We start from the raw sequence: 27,001 nt of genomic DNA on the forward strand, positions 1-27,001 counted from the left end.
GAAGTTAAGTACTATGCCCTTTTTGTGGCACTTGAAAATTTTCTCATTTTTACAGAATTTGTCTTGTCTTGAGCGTTTCAGTAATTGCACTAGTAGATCTTCAGCAGGGAAGAGCTTGGTGCCAAATTTTTATTGTTTTTCTTTTTTTTAATTCTTCAGCTAAGACTGCAGAAGAGGTGATTTATTGTATGGATGTTATACTTGGCCACAAGTAAACACAGAAATAGTGCAGAATGTCACAGGTCCAGGGCAGAGGACCAACATGGGCAGTTTTGGTTATGAGCGAGGTGGGTCTCAGGTGATCGGTGATCAGAGGGCGATGAAGTTCTAGATCCATTGAGACAAGCTCTAGACAGTAGCATGCAGTCCCACAACTTGTACCAGCATCTCCAGTGTCTGGCATTCCATGTTTCTGCTCCTGTGGCCTCCACGGTGCAACAAGCTAGTGGTTTACTTGGACCTCTGCCTCATCTTTCTTCTTTTGCACATTCGCTTCTTCCTTCACTTGGCTGTCATGGCGCAGAGGTTTCCAAGAAAATAGCACTAAGGCTGAGAGCTCTTTTCTTTTTTTAAAAAAAATTACTAAAGTAATAAATGTTCTTTGTTTTTTGTTTTTATTTTTATTTATTTATTATTATTATTATTATTATTATTATTATTATCTTGAGACGGAGTAGCGCTCTGTCACTTGAGCTCAGGAGCCTGCACTTGGCCAGGCTGGAGTGCAGTGGTGCAATCTTGGCCCACTGCAACCTCTGCTTCCCCGGTTCAAGCGATTTTCCTGCCTCAGCCTCCCAAGTAGCAGTGATTACAGGCTCAAACCACCACATCCAGCTAATTTTTGAATTTTTAGTAGGGAGGGGGTTTCACCATGTTGCCGAGCCTCGTCTTGAACTCCTGACCTAAAGTGATCTGCCGGCCTCGGCCTCTCAAAGTGTTAGGATTACAGGTGTGAACCACTATCCCCAGCCTGTTCTTTGTTTTTTAAAAAAAACCCTAAAAACAATGGAAAAAAAATGAAGGGTTTTCTTTCTCACATATGCATGCACTTACTATTTGATTTGAATTATTTTCCCCAATAATTATAGTTAACATTATATATAATAAGTGCTTTGTAAATTTTTTTTTTTTTTTTTGAGATGGAGTTTCACTCTTGTTGCCCAGGCTGGAGTGCAATGGTGCGATCTCGGCTCACTGCAACCTCTGCCTCCCGGGTTCAAGCTATTCTCCTGCCTCAGCCTACCGAGTAGCTGGGATTACAGGCATGCACCACCATGCCCGGCTAATTTTGTATTTTTAGTAGAGATGGGTTTCTCTATGTTGGTCAGGCTGGTCTTGAACCCCCAACCTAAGGTGATCCACCCAACTTGGCCTCCCAAAGTGCTGGGATTATAGGCGTGAGCCACTGCACCTGGCCGCTTTCTTCATTTTAATTTATTTAACTTTTCAAAAACCTGTGAACATACCCTATGAAGTAGGTTCTGGTATATGTGTTTGCAGATGAAGAAACTGAGTCATAGGTGATTCATTTGTTTACCTCGATTCTAGCTGTTACTTAGAGTTTATTATTTTTATTTTTAAATTATTATTTATTTATTTTTGAGACGGAGTTTTGCTCTGTCACCCAGGCTGGAGTGCAATGGCGTGATCTCGGCTCACCGCAGCCTCCGCCTCCCAGGTTCAAGCAATTCTCCTGCCTCAGCCTTCTGAGTAGCTGGGATTACAGGCATGCACCACTGCACCACTACACCCAGCTAATTTTGTATTTTTAGTAGAGACTGGGTTTCACCATGTTGGTCAGCCTGGTCTCGAACTCCTGACCTCAGATGATCCACCCACCTCGGCCTCCCAAAGTGCTGGGATTACAGGTGTGAGCCACTGCACCCAGCTTATTATTTTAATTTTTTAGACAGGGTTGTGCTGTGTTGCCCAGGCTGAAGTGCAGTGGCTCAGTCTTGGCTCACTGCAGCCTTGACCTCCCTGGCTCAAGTGATCCTCCGCCTTCAGCCTCTGGAATAGCTGACACCACAGGCATACATCCCTACACCTGGCTATTTATTATTATTATTATTTGTAGAGATAGGGTCTCCCTGTATTGACCAGGCTGGTCCCAAACTCCTGGGCTCAAGTGGTCCTCTCACCTTGGCCTCCCAAAGTGTTGGGATTATAGGTGTGAGACACCACACCTGGCCTTACTTTGAATTTTGAACTGCTAGATACATATCATTAATTTGGGATACCGTTAATTAGAAATTCTCAATGGCAAAAACTTGAAATGTGATTCTTATCCCATAAAAAGTTGGAAATTTTTTTTTCCTACCTTAGAGACCTTCTCTTTAGTCAGAGGAGTTCATTTAGATATAGTTGTCAACATTTGTAATATATGTATTCTCCTTGAAACTTTTTTTTCTTTTTTTGATGTGGAGTCTCACTCTGTCACCCAGGCTGGAATGCAGTGGCATGATCTCGGCTCACTGCAGCCTCTGCCTCCTGGGTTCAAGTGATTCTCCTGTGTCAGGCTTCCCAAGTAGCCAGGACTACAGGTGCGCGCCACCATGCCTGGCTAATTTTTTTTGATTTTTAGTAGAGATGGGGTTTTGCCATGTTGGCCAGGCTGGTCTTGAACTCCTGACCTCAAGTGATCCACCCGCCTTGGCCTCCCAAAGTGCTGGGATTACAGGCGTGAGTCACTGAGCCCGGCCAGAACTTTTTTTTTTTTTTTTTTTGAGATGGAGTCTCACTCTTGACACCCAGGCCGAAGTGCAGTGGTGCGATCTCAGCTCACTGGAACTTCCACCTCCCAGGTTCAAGCAGTTCTCCTGCCTTAACCTCCTGAGTGGCTGGTGGTGCACACCACCATGCCCAGCTAATTTTTTGTATTTTTAGTAGAAATGGGGTTTCACCATGCTGGCCAGGGTGGTGTTGAACTCCTGACCTCATGATCCGCTCGCCTCGGCTTCTCAAAGTGCTGGAATTACAGGTGTGAGCCACCGCGCCTGGCAACTTTTTTTTTTTTAAGAGACAGGGTCTCATTATGTTGCCCAGGCTGTTCTGGAACTCCTGGCCTCAAGCGATCCTCCCTCCTTGGCGCCCCAAAGCACTGACTGACAGGCTTGAGACGCCACATCTCTGGCCTCCTTCGGACTTTTAATGTGCGGTCATGGGTCCTTAATGAGAGGGATACATTCTGAGAAATGTGTCCTTAGGCAGTGTCACTGTGCAAACATAGAGTGTGTTTACACGAACTTAGGTGGCATAGCCCCCTGCTCTCCTAAGCTATATGGCATAGCCTATTTGCTTCTGGGCTACAAACCTGTATAGCATGTTACTGTACTGAATACTCTAGGCAATTGTAACATAATGGTAAGTGTTTGTGTATCTAAACAGAAAAATAGTACAGTAAGAATATGGTATAAAAGCTCCATTATAGTCTCATGGGCCCACTGGAGTTTCACCATGGTTGACTGAAAAGTCTTTATGTGGCGCATGACTGTATTTTGTAATTCATAAATTTCACCTTATCAGGCAGTGTTTCCTCTCTGTGCTTTGCGTTAGAGTAGATGTGCTTGCTTATCAGGGGTTGGCAGAGTTTTTCTGTGAAGGGCTAGATAGCAAATATTTTGGACTTGTGGGCCACATGGACTGTGGAGGACTCTGGCAACTATTCAGCTCTGCCATTGTGGCATGAAAGCAGCCATAGATAATATATAAACAAGTGAGTATGGCTTTGTACCAATACAACTTTTATTTATACAAACAGGCAGCAGGCTAAATATGACCTGAAAGTCATATTCTGCTGCCTCCTCTATGCCATTATGGAAGGATATAGAAATCCAGTGTGCTTCACTCTTGCCACTAAAATCTCCTTACTGTGCTCTCAGTGATAAGTGCTAATAACATGAGTTGAAAAACTTGAACCTCCCAAAATCTGATTAATATGCATGGGCATAATCTTTTCTTTTTTCTTTTTTTTTGAGATAAAGTCTTGCTCTGTTATCCAAGCTGGAGTGCAGTCTCCCGATCTCGAGTTCAAGTGATTCTCCTGCCTTCTTCTCGGGTTCAAGTCTTGTTGTGGGGTTATATGATTGTTGGAGTTGTGTGGTGTTGGAGAAGTAAGAAAAGACTGTAGTATGTGCCTGCAAGAGAGGGAGGGTGATAGGTGGTATGGTTTAATGAAATGAGATTCAAAGCTGGGGTTTTTAATGGAGGGAGGAAGAGTGGTGTGAAAGTGGACCCACAGTGTGAAGGATATGGGAGAGAAAACAGCCTTACCTAAGAGGTCTATAGAGGAAGCCATGTTCCCATGGGAAAGCCAGATTTTAGTTAAGGCAGGAAGGTAAAGAGAACCTCTCCAGAAAAGGTTCAAGTTACAGATTTTCTGATAATTGAACTTGTGTCCCAGGAGCCACTGTGAAAAGGATTGAAAAGGTAAGGAGGAGCAGGAGGTGAGGTTGGAAGAGGTGATGTACAAAGCTATCCAGGTGCCAGGCACGGTGACTCACACCTGTTATCCCAGCACTTTAGGAGGCTGAGGTGGGAGGATTGCTTGAGCCCAAGAGTTTGAGACCTGAGCAACATGGTGAGACTGTCTCCACAAAAAGAAAATTTTAAAAATTGGCTGGCTGTAGTGTCATATGCCTACAGCTACTCAGGAGGCGGAGGTGAGAGGATTGCTTGAGTCTGGGAGATAGAGGCTGCAGTGAGCCATGATCCCGCCACTGCACTCTGCCTGGATGACAGTGAGACCCTGTCTCAGCAAACAAAACCATGAGACAACAACAACAAAAGAAACAGAAAGCTGTCTAGAGATTTGGTTTTGCAGATAAAGGATGACCTGGAAGTTCTGATCTTATGATTGACACGAACAGAAATAAAGGGCAGATTAAACTAAGACTTGGTGGTCCAGGGTAGATTTTTTTTTTTTTTTTTTTTTTTTTTTAGACACTTTTGCCCTGTCACCCAGGCTGGAGTGCAGTGGTGCGATCTCAGCTCACTGCAACCTCCACCTCCTGGGTTCAAGCAATTTTCTTGCCTCAACCTCCTGAGTAGCTAGGATTACAGGTGTGCGCCACCAAGCCTGGCTAATTTTTGTATTTTTAGTAGAGGGATTTCGCCCTGTTGGCCAGGCAGGTCTTGAACTCCTGATCTCAAATGATCTGCCCGCCTCGGTCTCCCCAAGTGCTGGGATTACAGGCGTGAACCACCACGCCCGGCTGGTCCAGGGTAGATTTTGATGGAGTTGGCAGTAAGGGCCGAGGGAATGGAGAGGAGATCTTCTTGCCAAATACATGCAGGATTTTCTGGGGCTTCCATTTGGCTTCTGATACTGGAAGTATGGAGTATTAATTAAGGGGAGTCTTAATTGAGCACACAGGCTCTCCTGACTTCTGCAGATGTTTTAATATATTCTGGCACTACTGGGAAATCATTAATGGCTTTCAAAAGGAATTCTGGAGGGATTGGGAAGGATTATGTTAACTTGCTTTGGAAGTACCAATCTGTCAGTGTAGGGTAGGTTGGAGAGAGAAGAAACTTGAAGTATAGGAACATGTTAGGAAATTTTTCCAGTTGTCATGGATTTATGGTATGGAATTTGGTTATTTGCAGAGCAATTCAAAAGGAAAGGACCAATGTGAGAGTAGAACTTGGTGACAGACCTTGCTGAGGTGAGGATGGTTCCTGAGTTTGGAGTCTAGGAGCCTGTTTGTGCCATGACAGAAATAGAAAAGTCTGAAAGAGTTGCTGGTTTTAGAAGAGAGATTGTTATGCTCTAGGAAATGTTTGAATCTTGAGTGATTGGACTCTTAGGTCTCCTTTCAACATACCTGTAGTGACTTGTAATTTCCTTGTTCTTAGCTTCACTGTTGACTAAGCTTTATGAGGACAGAGATTGTGTCTGTTTTGTTCTGTATTGTCAGTGCCTGGCACAGTGAGTACATTTCAGAAATAATTGCTGAATTAAAGTAGAGAAGTGGCTTTTTTTTTTTTTTTGAGACGGAGTTTTGCTCCTGTCACCCAGGCTGGAGTGCAATGGTGTGATCTCAGTTCGCTCTAACCTCTGCCACCCGGGTTCAAGCGATTCTTCTGCCTCAGCCTCCCGAGTAGCTGGGATGCCAGGCAGCTGCCACCATGCCCAGCTAATTTTATATATATATAGTTTTTTTTTTTTTCCTGAGACGGCATCTAACTCTGTTGCCAGTCTGGAGTGCAGTGGTGCAGTCTTGGCTCACTGCAATCTCCGCCTCCTGGGTTCAAGCGATTCTTCTGCCCTAGCCTCCCTAGTAGCTAGGACTACAGGCGTGCACCACCATGCCCAGCTAATTTTTGTGTTTTTAGTGGAGATGGGGTTTCACCACGTTGGTGATCTTGATCTCTTGACCTCGTGATCCGCCCACCTCGGCCTCCGAAAGTGCTGGGATTACAGGCATGAGCCACTGCGCCTGGCCAATTTTTATATTTTTAGTAGAGACAGGGTTTCACAGTGTTGGTCAGGCTGGTCTCGAACTCCTGATCTCAAGTGATCCACCCGCCTCCGCCTCCCAAAGTGCTGGGATTACCGGCATGAGCCACCGCGCCCAGCAAAAATGGAATTTTTTTTTTTTTTGAGACTGGATCTTACTCTGTCGCCCAGGCTGGAGTGCAATGCGTGATCTTGGCTCACTGCAACCTTCACCTCTTGGGTTCAAGCGATTCTTCTGCCTCAGCCTCCTGAGTAGCTGGGATTACAGGCGCGTGTCACCATGCCTGGCTAATTTTTGAATTTTTTAGTAGAGACGGGGTTTCACCATGTTGGTCAGGCTGGTCTTGAACTCCAGACCTCGTGATCCACCTGCCTCGGCCTCCCAAAATGCTGGGATTACAGGCGTGAGCGACCGCGCCCAGCTAAAATGGTTTTTTTTTTTTTTTTTTTTTTTTTCAACCTTTCCTATGGTGCTGAGAGAAATGGCTTTTAATAGACTTTTCAATTCTGAAATTCTGTCTTGACATTCAGATGTTTTGCAGGTAGAGGAAATAAAGAATTTAAGCTCAGTCAAGAGATAAGGGCTGGAGACACTATGTTTTGTGTGGTATTTGGGTGTAAACTCAAATGAAGTAGATGTCACCAGAAGCCAAATAAAGTTCTATAAAAACCAATAGGTAAAAGGAACTTTAAGGAGTAAATTTTTAACAGAACTAGAAATTAAAGTAGATGTTACTGACAAAATGTTTAGATTAGTTGATTGAGAGCAAGTGCTTCTTTCGAATCAGACAGAACTGAGTTTGTTTGAATCTTGACTTAGCTACTTACTAGATGTGTTGACACTTTTCTCAACTGTCAAATGAGGATAATGAGAGTACACCTGTCACAGGGTTGTAAGCGTTCAATTGGGAAAAAGAATAGCAGAGTACTTGGCATAACTCTTAAATAAATGCTAGTTTGATATTATTATTATTGTTAGTTTGATGGTCATATTGTTATTGTTACTTTTCGGGAAACAAACTGATTTATTTCCTAATGTCTGTACTTTTCTGTTGTCTTTAGTATTGTAAAAATTTTCCTACTTTTATTCATGTCTAAATTTTATTTAAGCTATTCCTGGTGACCCTTAACTCCTCCGATATTATAGTAGTGCCTTAGAAAAGCAGAACAAATTGGTATACTTTTAAAATTATCAAACCCTTTTCCTCAATCGTCGTCTTTTTTTGAGACAGGATTTGGCTCTGTCACCCAGGCTGGAGTGCAGTGACGCGATCTCAGCTCACTGTAACCTCCGCCTCCCGGGTTCAAGCGATCCTCCCATCTGAGCCTCCCAAGTAGCTGGGATTCAGGTACGTGCCACCACACCTGGCTAATTTTTGTATTTTTAGTAGAGATGGGATTTCACCATGTTGGCCAGACTGATCTTGAACTCCTGAGCTCAAGTGATCCGCCCACATCAGCCTCCTAAAGTGCTGGGATTACAGGTATGAGCCACCATGCCCAGCCTCATGTGTTAATTTTTTAAAGTAAAGTTATATTTGAAGATTTTAATTTCTAAATTGCATGAATTGGCTCATATTTTGCTGTGTCATTGAAAACATTTTATGTTCTCTTTCTATCTTGAACAATATTTGAATTGTAATTAGGTTGTGAGCTCCTTGAGATTAGGCGATTTGACTAGGCTCCAGCGAAACTCAGTCATAGATTTTTTCAATTACATTGAATTACGCAGCAAGAAAGGCACAATTTGAGAATTTCTGAAGTATTTTATCCCATTTTTTAATTATGAAAAATTTCTAACATACAAAAACCATTGAAAGCACAGCGATCATTATATACCTGCCACCTCAGTTCAACAGTTTACATTTTGCTATATTTAAAAATATTCTCTTGTTTTTGCTGAACCATGTACAAGTTGCAGACATCCTAACACTTTCTTTCTTTTTTATTTTATTTTTTTAAGAGAGTGTCTTGCTTTGTTGCCCAGGCTGGAGTGCAGTGGCACGATCCTGGCTTACTACAACCTCTACCTCCCAAGTTCAAGCGATTCTCCTGCCTCAGCCTCCCAAGTAGCTGGGATTACAAGTGCCCGTCACCATGCCTGGCTAATGTTTGTATTTTTAGTAGAGACGGGGTCTCATGATGCTGGCCAGGTGGGTTTTGAACTCCTGAAGTGATCCGCCCGCCTTGGCCTCCCAAAGTGCTGGGCTTACAGGCCTGAGCCACCATGCCTGGCCCTAACATTTTATTTCTAAATATACACATGAGCATGCATCTCTTAAAAGCAATGTATTCTCCTATGTAATCACAATACCAATATCACACCTAATAATAATTAACAATACTTTTCTAATATCATCTGGTATCCAGTCCATATTTAAATTTCTCCAGTTGTCCCTAAAGTGGCTTTTCTGTCTTTTTCCCTCTAATCAAGAGCCAGTCAAGACTCTTGCATTGCATTTGGTTATGTTGTTTAGTTGCTTTTACTCTAGAACAGTTTCTCTTAACCTTTTTCTCCCATTATAGCAATATAACTACAAGACAAGCAGGAAATCTTGTAGGCAAATACATATTAGAATTCATCTGATTATTTAAGAAAATTTATCAATGATTTTGTAAAAGAATGTGTAAATTTTATTTTATTTTATTTTATTTATTTATTTTTTGAGACGGAGTCTCATTCTGTTGCCTAGGCTAGAGTGCAATGGCACAATCTCAGCTCACTGAAACCTCCGTCTCCCAGGTTCAAGCAATTCGCTGCCTCAGCCTCCGGAGTAGCTGGGATTACAGGCATGTGCTACCATGCCTGGCTAATTTTTGTATTTTTAGTAGAGACAGGGTTTTGCCATGTTGGCCAGACTGGTTTCAAACTCCTGACCTTGTGATCCACCCACCTTGGCCTCCCAAAGTGCTAGGATTACAGGCATGAGCCACCGCACCCGGCCCCAAGAATGTGTAAATTTTAACAATTATTTGCTGATTTTCTACATTTATGTTATCTTTGTAGCCATGAGGGTTGTTAGGAAAATATATATAAACATCTATGCAAAAGCTCTAAATAACTTTTTTTGTTGTTGGTGGCGCACACTTGTAATCCCAGCTACTCAGGAGGTTGAGGCAAGAAAATCGCTTGAACCTGGGAGGCGGAGGTTGCAGTGAGCTGAGATCGCTTGAGCTTAGGAGTTCAAGACCAGCTTGGGTAACTTAGTGAGACCCTGTCTCTACAAATGTTTAAAAATTAGCCAGGTGTGGTTTCACACGCCTGTAGTCCCAGGTACTCAGGAGACTGATGTTGGAGGATCACTTGAGCCCAGGAGGTCAAGGCTGGGGTGAGCCATGATCGTGCCAGTGTACTCCAGCCTGGGCAACAGAGTGAGATCCTGTCTTTTAAAAAAAAAAAGGTCCCAAGAATCACCGCTGCAATTACAGAGAAACTTATTTGAACATTAATTTTGGTGTGGTAAGCCTGCTTATATTTAAATTTAAATAGGAGAAATGGGTACTTGTTTTTTTTTTTTTTTTTTTGAGATGGAGTCTCACTCTATTTGCCCGGGCTGGAATGCAGTGGCGTCATCTTGACTCACTGCAACCTCTGCCTCCTGGGTTCTAGTGTGCAACCTCTGCCTCCTGGGTTTTAGTGATTCTCCTGCCTCAGCCTCCCAAGTAGCTGGGATTACAGGCCCTTGCCACCATTCCTGGCTAATGTTTTTGTATTTTTAATAGAGATAGAGTTTCACCGTGTTGGCCAGGCTGATCTTGAACTCCTGACCTCAGGTGATCCACCCACCTTAGCCTCCCAAAGTGCTGGGATTACAGGTGTGAGCCATTGCTCCAGGCCAGAAATTGGTACTTTTTCCTTTTTTTTTTTTTTTTTTGAGAGGGAGTCTTGCTCTGTCGCCCGGGCTGGAGTTGTAGTAGCGTGATCTCAGCTCACTGCAACCTCTGCCTCCTGGGTTCAAGCAATTCTCCTGCCTCAGCCTCCCAGATAGCTGGGATTACAGGTGCACACCACCACACCTGGCTAATTTTTGTATTTTTAGTAATGATGGGGTTTCACCATGTTGGCCAGGCTGGTCTTGAACTCCTGACCTCGTGATACGCCTGCCTCAGCCTCTTAAAGTGCTGGGATTACAGGCACAGAAATGGGTACTTTCAAAGTGCTTACTCTGTGCACATTATGAGGAACTCAACGTTGAATCAGACACAATTTGTACTCTAGAGCAGTGCTGTTCAGTAGAACTTTCATCATTCTATGATGGTGGAAATGTCCTATGTCTGCATTGTCCAGTGTAGTAGCTGCTAGCTACATATGGGTCCCCAGTACTAGGAATAGCATCTAGTATGACTAAGAAACAATTTTAAATTACATTATTTTTATTAAGATAGAATTCGCATACCATACATTTTGAATTTTAATTTAAAATTTAACTTTAATTAATTTAAACAACCATATGTGGCCAAAATATTGCACAGCACAGCCCCTAGAGTCTTTAAATCTATCGTGGGAGGGTGATGGGATGTGAACATGTGAAATGTAAATTAGTAAAATATTTAAATAACAGGGCAATAGCGTAAGTGTGCTGCAGGACATGTATAGTTGCCAGATTGACAGCGCGGGCCAGGTGCAGTGGCTCACTACTATAATCCCAGCACTTTGGGAGACTGAGGTGGGAAGATCTCTTGAGCCCAGGGGTACAAGACCAGCCTGGGCAACATGGTGAAATCCCGCCTTTACTTAAAATACAAAGAATTAGCTAGCAGCATGCCTGTAGTCCCAGTTACCCAGGATGCTGAGGTGGGAGGATCACCTGAACCCAGGAAGTCAAGGCTGCAGTGAGCCGTGATAGTGCACTGCACTCCAGCCTGGACAATGGGAGTGAGACCCTGTCTCACACCAGAACAAAAACAAAACAGTGCAGAAATGCAGGAGCATGTGAGACACCAGCCATCAAGGAAAGATTAGTGTTTGGGATATCAAGTAAGATATTTTTATGAAGTCAAAGGTTCATATAGTGGAGCAATGGAAGGTGGCATGGGAAAATAGTTTGGGACCAGATTTTAGAAGGCTGTACATGTTATAAACCTAAACAATTAGCTGTTTTCCTGAAGTAGTGGGAAGCCACTGAAGGTATCTTAGACAGAACAATAATATAATTTTGATGGCAATTTAGATATATTAATGTGGTTGTGTGTTAAGAAATAATTGAGACACAGATTGGCCTCAGGGATGGAATGGAAGTTCAGATGAGAGAGACTCTGTGAAGAATGCTGGCTGTCAACAGGCAGCAGTTGGTCAGAAGATTTAAAAACAAAAAAAAGAACTCCGGGCGCGGTGGCTCACGCCTATAATTTCAGCACTTTGGGAGGCTCAGTTGGACAGATCACGGGGTCAAGAAATCGAGACCATCCCGGCCAATGTGGTGAAACCCTGTCTCTACTAAAAATACAAAAACTAGCTGGGCATGGTGACGCGCCCCTGTAGTCCCAGGTACTTGGGAGGCTGAGGCAGGAGAATCGCTTGAACCTGGGAGGCGGAGATTGCAGTGAGCCGAGATTGTGCCACTGCACTCCAGCCTGAGTGACAAAGCAAAACTCCATCTCCAAAAAAAAAAAAAAAGAATACCAGCTGGAAATACAGCAAGATGCTCCTTCCCTATTGGAAGAATGGTATTGAGTTATTAACAGAGGTAAAAAAAGTTGCAAAGGAAAACAATGGTTTTAACATAGTTGAATTTAAAGTTGTGGAAGATTATCTAAGGTATATATCTGAGTGACAGCTATAAAGAAAGGGGTGCCTCTAGGTAGATCAATATGGATTTAGGAGTTTTTCATTTAGACATTAGGGTAATAGCAATAGTGTACTGACTCTATATCACCTCTCACCTGTATGGCCTTGAGCAAATCCCCAGGCCTCAATTTTCTTAGCTGCAAAATACCTGTCTCAGAGGGAATATTATGAAGACTAAATGTGCAAAGTTCTTAGACCCATTCCACGCAATTTTCAGTTTATAAACTGGTTTCTCATATGATAGTCATGATGAATAATGCCTTCTCTGTATAGCGGTGTTAGCACCTTGCATTTCCTGCCTTTTAACTTCTCTGGAATTTGCCATGTTCTTTCCATTTCCCACTGTCAGGTTTCTTGCTTATCAGCAATTTCTTTGTCTCTCTTTGTCTATTCCATCCCCACCTCCTGATACTTTTCCTTGGTACCAGAGACTTTATGTAGTCAAATATAAATTTAATTGTGTTAATCCCGTTTAAGCCTCTTCTCCATCACATGCAGTGCAAAGTTCTTTTTTTTTGTTTGTTTGAGACAGGGTTTCACTCTGTCACCCAGGCTGCTGTAATGCAGTGGCATGATCATGGCTCATGGTAGCCTCAACCTCCAGATGCTCCCACCCTAGCCTCTTGTGTAGCTGGGACTACAGGTACCTGCCACCACACCCGGCTAAGTTTTGTATTTTTTGTAGAGATAGAGTTTTGCCATGATGCCCAGGCTGGTCTCGAACTCCTGGGCTCAAGTGACCTGCCTGCCTTGGCTTCCCAAAGTGCTAGAATTAATAGGTGTGAGCCTCTGCCAAGTTTCTTAACTCTGAGTTTTCTATGCCTTCTGTCTCTGTAGCCTTACCTCTTAGTATACACTTTCTCTCTCCTCCCTCCATCCCCACTCTTAACTGCACAAAGATACATGGCCCCAAACTGTAATAAACCACGTGTAGGTCCCTAAATAGACTTCATGTCATACATATATATATGTGCCTTTGTTTGGTTGGCTCTTTCTATCCAGAGTATTCTACCCCCACCTGTCTGGCAAATAGTTTTTTGTTTTTTTTTCTTTTTTTAGACAGAGTCTTGCTCTGTCGCTCAGGCTGGAGTGCAGTGGTGCAATCTTGGCTCACTGCAACCCCCGTCTCCCGGGTTCAAGCAGTTCTCTGCTTCAGCCTCCTGAGTAGCTGGGATTACAGGTGCCTACCACCATGCCTGGCTGATTTTTTTGTATTTTTAGTAGAGATGGGGTTTCACCATCTTGGCCAGGCTGGTGTTGAACTACTGACCTCGTGACCCACCCACCTCGGCCTCCCAAAATGCTGGGATTACAGGTGTGAACCTCTGCACCTGGCCAGTTTTTTGTTTTTGGGTTTTTGCACATGCTTGTCTTTTAAGACTAAGTTGAGGAATTTATTTCTTCAGTCATACCTTTTATTTTTGTCCTTACTCTATGTTGTGTAGACTTGTAGCGTAATACTCATAATGTTTTTGGGCAGCCATTTGCTTGCATGCCTGCTTCATTCTACTAGTTTAGAAAGTTATTGAGGGCAGACTAGGTTTTCTCCTTTTTTGTATTTCTGGTACCTAATATGTTGCTTGTGCCAGGCACAGAATAAATTCAGATTTTGTCAACTTTGTTTTTTTTTTTTGAGATGGAGTTTCGCTCTGGTTGTCCAGGCTGGAGTGCAATGGCGCGATCTCAGCTCATCACAACCTCCGCCTCCTGGGTTCAAGCAATTCTCTTGCCTCAGCCTCCTGAGTAACTGGGATTACAGGCATGCACCACCACACTCGGCTAATTTTATATTTTTAGTAGAGACAGGGTTTCTCCGTGTTGGTCAGGCTGGTCTTGAACTCCTGACCTCAGGTGATCTGCCCTCCTCAGCCTCCCAAAGTGCTGGGATTACAGGTGTGAGCCACTGCGCCCGGCCTTGTGCACATTTTATACGTTAAAAAAACTGAGGTTAAGAGGTTATGTATTATATATTCAGGGCAACTGAACTAGTTAATGAAGCATATAGGTTGTTTTTTTTTTAGATGGCGTTTCACTCTTGTTGCCCATGCTGGAGTGCAGTGGCACGATCTCAGCTCACTGCACGCCCAGCTAATTTTTGTATTTTTCGTAGAGACGGGGTTTCACCATCTTGGCCAGGCTCATCTTAAACTCCTGACCTCAGGTGATCCACCTGCCTCAGCCTCCCAAAGTGCTGGGATTACAGGCGTGAGCCACCACACCCGGCCACATATAGTTCTTGGTTTTTTGTTTTTTTGTTTTTTTTCCAGTCACCAGGCTGGAGTGCAGTGGCGCGATCTTGGCTCACTGCAACCTCTGCCTCCCGGGTTCAAGTGATTCGCTTGCCTCAGCCTCCTGAGTAACTGGGATTACAAGCATGTGCCATCGTGCCCACCTAATTTTGTATTTTTGGTAGAGACTGGGTTTCTCCATGATGGTCAGGCTGGTCTTGAACTCCTGATCTCAGGTGATCCACTTGCCTCGGCCTCCCAAAGTGCTAGGATTACAGGTGTGAGCCACTGTGCCTGGCCTTTTTTTTTTTTTTTTTTTGTATTTTTTTGGAGACAGAGTCTCACTCTGTTGCCCATGCTGGAGTGCAGTGGCATGATTTCAGCTCACTGCAGCCTCTGCCTCCTGGGTTCAAGTTTCTCCTGTCTCAGCCTCCTGAGTAGCTGAGATTGCAGCCACCTGCCACCACGCCTGGTGAATTTTTGTATTTTTAGTAGAGACAGGGTCTCACCATGTTGGCCAGGCTGGTCTCGAACTCCTGACTTCAAGTGAGCCTCCTGCCTTGGCCTCCCAGAGTGCTAGGATTACAGGTGTGAGCCACTGTGCCCAACCCAAGAAATTTTTTGCTAACTTGATGACTGTCTGCTGCCCAGACACACAATATTATGTTTTGTTATCTGTGCCACAGGTATTTCTATTGTTGATTTAACATTTGTGATCTGGCACAAATTCTAGATTCAAGGGCATAGCTTAAATAATAGTGCTTTAAAATATGTGTGCTATTTGTATCAGTTTGTTTAGCTATTAGATAAATAAGAGTAGTGAGATTTCATTTATTCCTTTGGCAAATATTTATTCAACTCCTGCTGTGAACTACGCCTTCTCCTAGTCCCTGAAATTACAGCTGTGAGTGAACAAAGCAAACAAGGCTTGGCCCTGCTGTCACTTACCTTCTAGTGGGGAGGCCTCACAATAAGCACACTTAACATGCAGGTAGATATCTGTAATATAATGCTAGATAGGGGCAGTGCTTTTTTAAAAGGCCAGAAGAGGGATTAGGAAGTTATATTTTCTATTTTAGAAGGAGTTGTCTGAGAAGGCCTTTCTAAATCCACGTTTGAGTGGAGAGATCTGAATGGAATGAAGATACTGGATAACCTTCCAGACAGAGAGGTCAGCAAATGTGGACACTTTGAGAGAGGGACATGCTTGGCCTGTTCAAGGGACAGCAAGAAGGCAGATGTTCTGGAGCTGTGTGAACTAGGGCGGGATTGTAGGAGAGGAAATTGGAGAAGTAGCCAGGGGTAGATCATATAGGACCTTCAGATTTCATTCTATCATGAAATAAACCCTGTGGATGGTTTCCAGTAGGGGAATAAAGCGATCTGACTTAAGTTTTGTTTTGTTTTGTTTTTTGAGACAGTCTCACTCTATTGCCCAGGCTGGAGTGCAGTGGCATGATCTCAGCTCACCGCAACCTCCGCCTACCAGGTTCAGACAATTCTCCTGCCTCAGCCTCCCAAGTAGCTGAGACTACAGGTGTACACCACCACATCCAACTAATTTTTGTATTTTTAGTAGAAACGGGATTTCGTCATGTTAACCAGGCTGGTCTCGAACTCCTGACCTCAGGTGATCCACCTGCCTTGGCCTCCCAAAGTGCTGGAATTACACATGTGAGCCACCGCGCCCTGCTGTGATCTGACTTTTTAATTCACTATGCTATGTAGAGAACAGACTCTAGAAGTACAAGAAAGGAAGCAGCAAGATCACTTAGGATGTGGTGATTATACACCTCCTAGTGAGAATTGATGTGATTAGCAATGGAGGGTGGAATAAGTAGTCAGATTTTAAATATATTTTGAAGATAGAATCAACAGGATATTTTGATTGTGATTAGAAAGAGCACAGTCAAGGATAACTCTGGAGTTAACAAATAGACATTGTATTTGAGGATATACACAGGGTTTACAGCACCTGTCTCTGAGCAGTGGCCTTAGCAGTGAGCTTTTTTTTCTTTTTGCTTATCTGTATTTACCAATTTTTCTATGCTGAACCTGTAATACTTCTGTAATAAAAAGATAGAGATTATTTGAAAATTAGAGTTAAAAGTGGTATCAAATATAACCTTTTTTTTTTTTTTTTTTTTTTTTGGAGAATGATTCTTGCTCTGTCACCAGGCTGGGGTGCAGTGACACAATCTCAGCTCACTGCAACCTGCCTCCCGGGTTCAAGCAATCCCCCGGCCTCGGCCTTCTGAGTAGCCAGGACTACAGGTGCGCTCCACCGCGCCCGGCTAATTTTTTGTATTTTAGTAAGAGACAGGGGTTTCACCATGTTGGCCAGGGTGGTCTCGATCTCTTGATCTTGTAATCCGCCCACCTCGGCCTCCCAAAGTGCTGGGATTATAGGCGTGAGCCACCGCGCCTGCCCAAATGTAACTTAATTCTTAAAGTGTTCTCCTTTCCCTTTTGATTTTAGAAAAGAACTTAAGTGACATACATAAACTTTAAATATTTATCTTTTTACTCTTAGTGATCAGCCTTTGAGCCTTTCCCACACTGAAGATGGTGAAGCTAGATATTCATACTCTGGCTCATCACCTCAAGCAGGAACGCTTATATGTAAACTCTGAGAAACAGCTCATTCAGAGGCTCAATGCAGATGTACTTAAGACAGCTGAAAAGCTGTATCGTACAGCATGGATTGCGAAGCAACAGAGAATCAATTTGGATCGGCTTATCATAACCAGGTAAATAAATGATTTTCAGGTTTTAAATTTTGTGAACCACTATGATTCTGTAAATAAATTAGTAACCGTAAATAAATGAATCCGTTTCCAACAAAGTGCATTATTTAAGATAATTTACATCAATGTTAAGGTGAGTCTGTGCCTGTAATACAGTTTATTTGGATTATTAAATAACTTAGGCACTGTTAATAGAAAATTGTAACTTAAGCATTGACATTCTATATCACACCAATTGGTTTTGTGTCTTTGTCTATATAAAATGTTATTGTTGGCTGGGTGTGGTGGCTCACACCTGTAATCTCAGCACTTTGGGAGGCCGAGGCGTGTGGATCATGAGGAGAGGAGTTTAAGAACAGCCTGGCCAAGATGGTGAAACCCTGTCTCTACTAAAAATACAAAAATTATCTGGGCATTGTGGTAGGTGCCTGTAATCCCAGCTACTTGGGAGGCTGAGGCAGAGAATTGCTTGAACCCAGGAGGTGGAGGTTGCAGTGGGCTGAGATCATGCCACTGCACTCCAGCCTGGGCAACAGAGCGAGACTCTGTTTCCTCAAAAGAAAAAAAAATGTTGTTGTAGAGAGTAAATTATCTGTTCTGCTTTTCTCCTAATATTATTTAATATATAGGTTTCCAGCTGGGTGCGGTGGCTCACGCCTGTAATCCTAGCACTTTGGGAGGCCGAGGTGGGTGGATCACGAAGTCAGGAGTTCAAGACCAGCCAGGCCAAGATGACGAAACCCCATCTGTACTAAAAATACAAAAATTAGCAGGGCATGGTGGCGTAAGCTTGTAATCCCAGCTACTTGGGAGGCTGAGGCAGGAGAATGGCTTGAACCCAGGAGGTGGAGGTTGCAGTGAGCCAAAATCGCACCACTGCACTCTGGCCTGGGCGACAGTGAGACTCTGTCTCAAAAAAAAAAAAAATATATATATATATATATATATATATATGTATGTTTCCATGTTTTGATATTGTATAGCTATTTTTCGGGTTTAGAAACCACTTTTTATTGTCTTAATACCTACGAAGAACATTTATTTTATTTTTTTTTGAGTCGGAGTCTCGCTCTGTCCCCCATGCTGGAGTGCAGTGGCATGATCTCAGCTCACTGCAACTTCTGCCTCCCGGGTTCAAGAGATTCTCCTGTCTCAGCCCCCTGAGTAGCTGGGATTACAGACGTGTGCCACCATGCCTGGCTAATTTTTGTATTTTTAGTAGAGACGGGGTTTCATCATGTTGGTCAGGCTGGTCTTGAACTTCTGACCTCGTGATCTGCCCCCTTGGCCTCCCAAAGTGCTGGGATTGTAGGTATGAGCCACCCTGCCTGGCCAAGAACAGTTTTTAACTCTAAGAATATCAGTGCTGTTGAGAATATAAGCCAGACGCAAAAGAATACATACTGTATGATTCTATTTGTATGAAGTTCAAAAAGAGGCAGGACTGATCTTTGATGACAGAAATCAGAATAATGGTTACTTGTTGGGCTTGAGAGGGTGGTATTGACTGGGAAAGGGCATGTGAAAGCGTTCTTGGGTGTTTAAAATGTTCCATGTCTTAATCTGAGTGGTGATTACTGGGTGTATATATGTGTAAAAATTGTTCAAGCTGAACAGTTGACATTTGTGCACGTTACTGTATTTTACCTCAATAAAAATGAATTAAAAAAAAAGAACAGTGCTGTTGTGGGCATTGTGGTTTTTTCCCCACATCTTTTAGGCTTATTTTATTTGGATTTGTTTCCAGAAGCAAAAAGCCTAGTTAAAGGATGTGATTCTGCAGGTCATTACATACTGGCATGTTGCTGTTGAGAACAGTTGAGCAATATGCTGATATCGACTTCATTTTTTTTATTTTTTAGTACTTGAGTATTTGTAAACTTTCTTATGTCCATAAATAAGCATAAGCAGTTTAACTGTAGCTGATTTTTTTTTTTTTTTCAGACAGGATCTGGCTCTGTCACCCAGGCTGAAATGCAGTGGTATGATCTTGAGTCACTGCTGTCTCAAGCTCCTGAGCTCAAGCGATTCTCTCACCTCAGCCTCCTGAGTGCTGGGACTACAGGCACACGCCACCACATCTAGCTAATTTTCGTAATTTTTTGTAGAGATAGGGTTTCACCATATTTACCAGGCTGGTCTCGAACTCCTGGGCTCCAGTGATCCTCCCACCTTGGCCTCCCAAAGTGCTGGGATTACAGGTGTGAGCCACTGTGTCCTTCCTGTAGCTAATTTTAATTTAGTCCATAAGAGGGCAGCTCTGGACAGTTTTTAGGATCTACAAACTGATAATTTTCTTTTTTTTTTTCCAGATAAGAGTCTTGCTTTGTTGGCCAGGGTGGAGTGCGGTGGCATGATTGCGGCTTACTGCAACCTCTACCTTCTGGGTTCAAGCAATTCTCCTGCCTCAATTTTCTAAGTAGCTGGGATTATAGGTGCCTGCCACCATGCCTGGCTAATTTTTGTATTTTTAGAAGAAATGGGAGTTTCGCCATGTTGGCCAGGCTGGTCTCAACCTCCTGGCCTCAAGTGATTTGCCCGCCTTGGCCTCCCAAAGTGCTGGGATTACAGGTGTGAGCCACCGCATCCAGCCCCAATACTTTTCATTAATACTGATTTGATATGAGGAAATTGTCCTTTGTACTTTTTAGTTTTGTCGTCCTTTACTCATTGAGTTGCTGTTAGTCTAAAAAATTTTAGCAATTCAGAGTGACCTCATTGTTGGGACCATAATCAACTCACATATCCGTGTTTGGATATAGTATATGTGTTATTGTTATTAATACTATTATTTTGCTTGTTTTCTCTTTTTTTTTTTTTTTTTTTTTTTTTAGTGCTGAAGCTTCCCCTGCTGAATGTTGCCAACATGCCAAAATTTTGGAAGATACACAATTTGTTGATGGGTATAAGCAATTGGGATTTCAGGAGACTGCTTATGGAGAATTCTTGAGTCGATTGAGGGAAAATCCTCGTCTTATTGCCTCCTCTTTGGTTGCTGGAGAGAAACTTAATCAGGAGAACACACAAAGTGTTATTTACACAGTTTTTACCTCCCTGTATGGCAATTGCATCATGCAAGAAGATGAAAGCTACCTCCTTCAGGTTTTGCGATACTTGATTGAATTTGAACTTAAGGAAAGTGACAACCCTAGGCGACTTTTGAGGAGAGGAACTTGTGCCTTCAGCATCTTATTTAAACTTTTTTCTGAAGGATTGTTTTCTGCCAAACTTTTCCTCACAGCCACTTTACATGAGCCAATTATGCAACTGCTTGTTGAAGATGAAGATCACCTGGAAACAGATCCAAACAAGCTAATTGAGAGGTTCTCCCCATCTCAGCAGGAAAAACTCTTTGGAGAGAAGGGCTCAGATAGATTCAGGCAAAAAGTTCAAGAAATGGTGGAGTCCAATGAAGCCAAACTAGTGGCTTTGGTGAACAAATTTATTGGTTATCTCAAACAGAACACATATTGTTTTCCACATAGTTTAAGGTGGATCGTGTCTCAGATGTACAAAACCCTCTCCTGTGTAGATAGGCTGGAAGTTGGGGAGGTCAGGGCAATGTGTACTGATCTCCTGTTGGCCTGCTTCATTTGTCCTGCAGTTGTCAATCCAGAACAATATGGAATAATTTCCGATGCTCCTATTAATGAAGTAGCACGATTTAATCTGATGCAGGTATGCTTTTGCTATTATTATTAATGTGGCATTTAGTTTAAAATTCAGTTGATTGGGCTGTGGGGGTGGGAAGAAATAATACGATGACAGTATTTGTATATTCTTACAACTTTTTCTCAACCAATCGTAAGTATTTGCATCTTATTAAATAAAAGCAATAATACTGGGATTTAAAACTATTGCGGTCACAAAACATTTTGTCTTTGTCTGTTTTTTTGAGACAGGGTCTCACTCTGTTGCCTAGGCTGGAGTGCAGTGGCACAATCTCAGCTCACTGCAACCTCCGCCTCCCGGGTTCAAGCAATTCTCCTGCCTCAGCCTCCTGAGTAGCTGGGATTACAGGCACACACCACCACCCTGGCTAATTTTTGTATTTTTAGTAGAGACAGGGTTTCACCATGTTGGTCAGGCTGGTCTCAAACCCGTGACCTTGTGATCTGCCTGCATTGGTCTCCCAAAGTGCTGGGATTACAGGCGTGAACCACTGCACCCGGCTATGTTTGTTTTTAAATGAAATCCTCACACACTTGAATGTAGAGTTGATTAGATTTTCTAGAACAAGTCCACCATCCCTTTTCCATCATTTCAAAGCCCAAAATGAGTAAAAACTGAATGTCTTCTATAGCTCATTTGGTAGCAAAACCTGTGCTGAGCTAACATGAGGCTATTCACAATTTTTTTTTCTTTTTTCTTTTTTGAGATGAAGTTTCGCTCTTGTTGCCCAGGCTGGAGTGCAATGGCGCGATCTTGGCTCACTGCTATCTCCACCTCCTGGGTTCAAGCGATTCTCCTGCCTCAGCTTCCTGAGTAGCTGAGATTACAGGCGCATGCCACCACGCCCAGCTATATTTATAATTGTTATTCCACTTAGTGCTAGTGAATACTCATATTTTGTTGCAGAAATGTTGATTCATTTGATTACAAAATGCCATCTATATATTGAACATGTTGTATATATACATTACATTACCTTTCTAAAATCTCTAAATTCTGAAATCTGAAACTCTCCTAAGAGTTTCAGAAAGAGGATTTTTGGATGTATATTAGCACTTTTTTGCAATCATCTGAATGACTGAAGTCATTATTATTTCTTCATGGACTCTTTTCATCATACCTTATCCCTCAGATATACTGTGAAGAACTGGTGTTTATTTAGAATAGACTATTTTTGGGTGATTTTTATTTTTTATTTTATTTTAGTATTATTTTTTGCAGACGGAGTCTCGTTCTGTTGCCCAGGCTAGAGTGCAGTGGCGCGATCTTGGCTCACTGCAATCCCTGCCTCCTGGCTTCAAGTGATTCTTCTGCCTCAGCCTCCCAAGTAGCTGGGATTACAGGCGCGTGCCACCATGCCCAGCTAATTTTTTGTATTTTTAGTAGAGACGGGGTTTCACCGTGTTAGCCAGGATGGTCTCAATCTCCTGACCTCGTGATCCGCCTGCCTTGGCCTCCCAAAGTGCTGGGATTAAGGCGTGAGCTACTGCGCCCATCCATTTTATTATTTTTTTTTAGACGGAGTTTCGCTCTGTCACTCAGACTGGAGTGTAGTGGCGTGATCTTGGCTCACTGCAACCCCTGCCTCCTGGGTTAAAGTGATTCTTCTGCCTCAGCTTCCTGAGTGGCTGGGATTACAGGCATGCACCACCACGCCTGGCTAATTTTGTATTTTCAGTAGAGATGGGGTTTCACCATGTTGGTCAGGCTGGTCTCAAACTCCTGACCTCAGATGATCCACCCACCTTGGCCTCCCAAAGTGCTGGGATTATAGGCGTGAGCCACCACTCCTGGCCTTGGGTGATTGTTAAAAAATGATTAGCTCAAGCTGGGTGTGGTGACTGTCACCTGTAATCCCAGCACTTTGGGAGGCCAAGGTGGGCAGATTGTTTGACATCAGGAATTTGAGACCAGCCTCGGCAACATAGTGAGACCCCCAACTGCCCCATATCTATTAAAAAAAAAAATTGGCCGGGTGCGGTGGCTCACGCCTGTAATCCCAGCACTTTGGGAGGCCGAGGTGGGCGGATCACCTGATGTCCAGAGTTTGAGACCAACCTGACCGACATGGAGAAACCCTGTCTCTACTAAAAATACAAAATTAGCCGGGTGTGGTGTCGCGTGCCTGTAATCCCAGTTACTTGGGAGGCTGAAGCAGGAGAATTGCTTGAACCCGGGAGACAGAGGTTTCGATGAGCCGAGATTGCACCATTGCACTCCAGCCTAGGCAACAAGAGTGAAACTCTGTCTCAAAAATAAATAAATAAATAAAAAATCAGAAAAAATGATTAGCTGTTTTTAATGATCAGTTATATCACCTTGGGATGTTTAGCAATTCACTATATAGAAATGTCTGAAATAAAATTTGACTTTTTTTAACTTTTATAAATTAAAAAAATTATGGAACTCTTCACAAATTTGTGTGTCATCCTTGCACAGGTGCCATGCTAATCTTCTCTGTAGAGTTCCAATTTTAGTATATGTGCTTCTGAAGCAAGCACAAAATTTTTGACATGAAACAGTAGGGTTTTTTTTGTCTGTTTGTTTTGAGACAGTCTCACTCTGTCACCCAGGCTGGAGTACAGTGGTGCCATCTTAGCTCTCTGTAGCCTTTGAACTCCTGGGCTCAAGTGACCCTTCTGCCTCACCCTCCTGAGTAGCTGGGACTACAGGTGTGTACCAGCACACCTCGCTCATTTAAAAAATGTTTTTGTAGAGACAGGGTCTTGCTTTGTTGTCCAGGCTTGTCTTGAACTCCTGGCCTCAGGTAATCCTCCTACCTTGGCCTCTCAAAGTGCTGGGATTATAGGCATAAGCCACTGTGCCTGGCCCATGAAACACTTAAATTTATTCTTATGGTAGATAATGTATTTGTAGGTTGTTTTTTTTTTTTTTGTCATTCCAGTAGAGATTGAATCACATATTTTCAGAATCAGTTAAAAGGGGGCTTGTCCTAGATATTAAGAAGAGGATGCTGTAATAACTTTCATCATTAGCCTTTAAAAAGAGTGCAGTAACAAATTTTGCCAGTAAGGTACTTGTTCTGTGAATTAGTATTTACTTTATTAAACCAGCTTATGATAGATAGGAATCATTTGCTTTTAAATCTAGGAAAAAAATTCTACCTTGAGTGCTTTGTGAACGCTATATGGTAATTTTCTTAATATTAACTTAAGGCAATTTAATGAGTGAGTCAGCTTTTACAAATTAAAAAGCTCTAAACAAATGAAAAGTACAATGTCAGAAACAAGTGTATTGTGCTGTTTTTCCCTAATGTTGATATCTTATGTGTTAAAGAGAAATTAAAGCAAAAATTTATACTTTCTAACTCTCAATCTAAAAATAGTAAAAGCTGACATAAGGTACACATTTTTTTGGGGATACCATTTCATATGCCTGGTCAGGTGATATGAATAGTATTATGAAACAGATTTTTAGAATAGAATAGATGTGCTTGCTTTCATAGAGAGGTATTTGTGAGTATCTGTCTGTAGCTTATGTCTCCCTACCACTGCTTTGGGTTGCAGGTAGGCCGCCTTTTGCAGCAGTTAGCAATGACTGGCTCTGAAGAGGGAGATCCCCGAACAAAGAGCAGCCTTGGAAAATTTGACAAAGTAAGAATAAATACGATTTATAGAAAATTCTGAAGTATTAGTGAGCCTAACTGTTCGCTTTATTAAATCTTGTCCTTAGGTGATATCTAAATTAAATGTTCTTTTAATTAGCTACAGTATTGGATCAGCAGCATTTAACGATGATTAATTCCCACAGATGTATTGAGGAGATGCCATCATAAAGAGAATCAAAGAGCTGTTAAGATTATTTTATTTTAAAAAGTTTTTTTTCTTTTTTTTTTTTTGAGATGGAGTCTCGCTCCGTCGCCCAGGCTGGAGTGCAGTGGCGCAATCTTGGCTCACTGCAACCTCTGCCTCCGGGTTCAAGCAACTCTCTGCCCCAGCCTCCCCAGTAGCTGGGATCACAGGTGCCTGCCACCACACCTGGCTAATTTTTGTATTTTTAGTAGAGACAGGGTTTCACCTTCTTGGCCAGGCTGGTCTTGAACTCATGGCCTCGTGATCCACCTGCCTCGGCCTCCCAAAGGGCTGGGATTGCAGGTGTGAGCCACTGCGCCTGGCCAACTTTTAAATTTTTGAGTCAGTGTCTCACTCTGTTGCCCAGGCTGGAGTGCGGTTGTGTGATCACGTCTCAAACTCCTGGGCACATGCAGTCCTTGCACCTTAGCCTCCCAAGTACCTGGGCTATGGGGCACACCACCATGCCTGGCTAAGTGTTTTTATTGTTATAGAGACGAGGTCTTGCCACGTTGCCCAGACTGGTCTTGACTCCTGGCCTCAAGCAATCCTCCTGCTTCAGCATTCCAGCGTGCTAGGATTACAGATGTCAGCCACCATGCGTGGTCGATAATTGTTTAATTTTAAGTGTAGTTTATAAGTTAACATCTATAACATTGTTCAATTAATTTAGTTAAATAAAATTTTAATCAGTCTTACTTTGATTAAGCTGTACATTCAACCAATGAAAATTCAAGGATATTTGAGTAAAATTTCCCACCTCTCATCTCTAGTCTTCATTCCCCGCCCCCACAAAAGATTTTTTTTTTTTTTTTTTTGAGACAGAGTTTCCCTCTTGTCACAGAGGTTCGCTGTTGTCACCCAGGCTGGAGTGCAATGGCGTGATCTCGGCTCACTGTTAACTCTGCCTCCCAGGTTCAAGCAATTCTCCTGCCTCAGCCTCCGAGTAGCTAGGATTATAGGCGTGAGCCACCACACCTGGCCCCCAAAAGATTCTTGATGTTATTAGGTTGTTTATCCTTCTAGAGGTCCATATGTTTACGAGCAAATTCCTACGTACACTATATACTTCCAACCACCCCTTCCTTCCCCTTTCAGAAATAGTAGCACAATGTGTATACTGTTCTGTGTTGTGTTATGTTTGTCTCCAATATCTTATTGTTATTTTCTTTTTTTTTGAGACAGGGTCTCACTTTGTCACCCAGTGATGCCATTTCAGCTCACTGCAGCCTCAACCTCCCTGGCGCAAGCAGTCCTCCCACCTCAGCTTCCCAAGTAGCTGGGACTACAGGTGCGCGGCACCACACCCGGCTAATTTTGGTATTTTTCATAGAGACAAGGTTTTGCCCTGTTGCCCAAGTGGTTTTGAACTGAGCTCAAGCAATCCACCCACCTTGGCCTCCCAAAGTGCTGGGATTGCAGGCATGTACCACCACACTCAGCTCCAAGATCTTAGACTATATCAGTACAAAAAGAGTTTAATTTTTTTAGGTTGGGTGCAATGGCTTATGCTGGTAATCCTAGTGCTGGGCGCACTTTGGGAAGCTGAGGTGGACGGATCACTTGAACTCAGAAGTTTGAGACCAGTCTGGGCAACATGGTGAAACCCCATCTCTACAAAAAATACAAAAACTAGGTCAGGCGGGGTGGCTCACATTTGTATTTCTGGCACTTTGGGAGGCTGAGGCGGGTGGATCACCTGAGGTCAGGAGTTCAAGACCAGCCTGTCCAACATGGTGAAACCCCATCTCTACTAAAAATACAAAAATTAGCCGGGCATGGTCGTGGTGCCTATAATCCCAGCTACTCGGGAGGCTGAGGCAGGAGAATCACAGTGGGGGAGGAGGTGTGCAGAGGTTGCAGTGAGCCGAGATGGCGCTATTTCATTCCAGCCTGGGTAAAAGAGTGAAACTTTGTCTCAAAAAAAAAAAAAAAAATTTAACATCTTAAAAAAATATGATTTTTAAGATGTTAAAATTTTTTCATGCTTATCCACCTTAATGAGAAACTTCGTTCCAGTATTTTAAAGGGAAATGTTTCACTGTTGTTTTCCTGTTTTAACAGAGCTGTGTTGCCGCTTTCCTTGATGTTGTGATTGGGGGACGTGCAGTGGAGACCCCTCCATTGTCTTCCGTCAATCTTCTGGAAGGATTGAGCAGAACTGTGGTTTATATAACCTACAGTCAGCTTATTACTCTGGTAATGGCTTCATTGTTTAATAGAATTTCTCAAAAGTCTTTTAGCTAAATGTGAGCAAAGACATACATGAGTACATTGTGTGGGAAATACATATT

At 42.8% G+C, this 27,001-nt stretch overlaps 1 protein-coding gene and 1 non-coding gene across 12 annotated transcripts in view; one reads left to right on the plus strand and one right to left on the minus strand.

The window, feature by feature from the left end:
- Nucleotides 1-27,001, plus strand: part of GAPVD1 (GTPase activating protein and VPS9 domains 1) — a 97,622-nt gene that overhangs the window by 15,023 nt on the left and 55,598 nt on the right. For 10 of the 11 annotated variants that reach the window (XM_003264136.3, XM_030817816.1, XM_030817820.1 and 7 more), the window contains 4 exons: nt 17,010-17,226; nt 20,058-20,901; nt 24,423-24,509; nt 26,772-26,906. In XM_003264136.3, the coding sequence (XP_003264184.1) occupies nt 17,042-17,226; nt 20,058-20,901; nt 24,423-24,509; nt 26,772-26,906 (1,251 nt within the window). In that variant the 5' untranslated portion in view covers nt 17,010-17,041. Of the gene's footprint in view, nt 1-7,692; nt 7,810-17,009; nt 17,227-20,057; nt 20,902-24,422; nt 24,510-26,771; nt 26,907-27,001 lie in introns of all 11 variants that reach the window. The other variant, XM_030817814.1, reaches the window with a different exon arrangement.
- Nucleotides 23,290-23,396, minus strand: LOC115836568. The gene has a single exon (XR_004031617.1). It is a non-coding gene; the product is annotated as a U6 spliceosomal RNA (small nuclear RNA).

Source organism: Nomascus leucogenys, chromosome 8, assembly GCF_006542625.1.
Source record: "Nomascus leucogenys isolate Asia chromosome 8, Asia_NLE_v1, whole genome shotgun sequence".
Lineage (NCBI taxonomy): Eukaryota > Metazoa > Chordata > Mammalia > Primates > Hylobatidae > Nomascus > Nomascus leucogenys.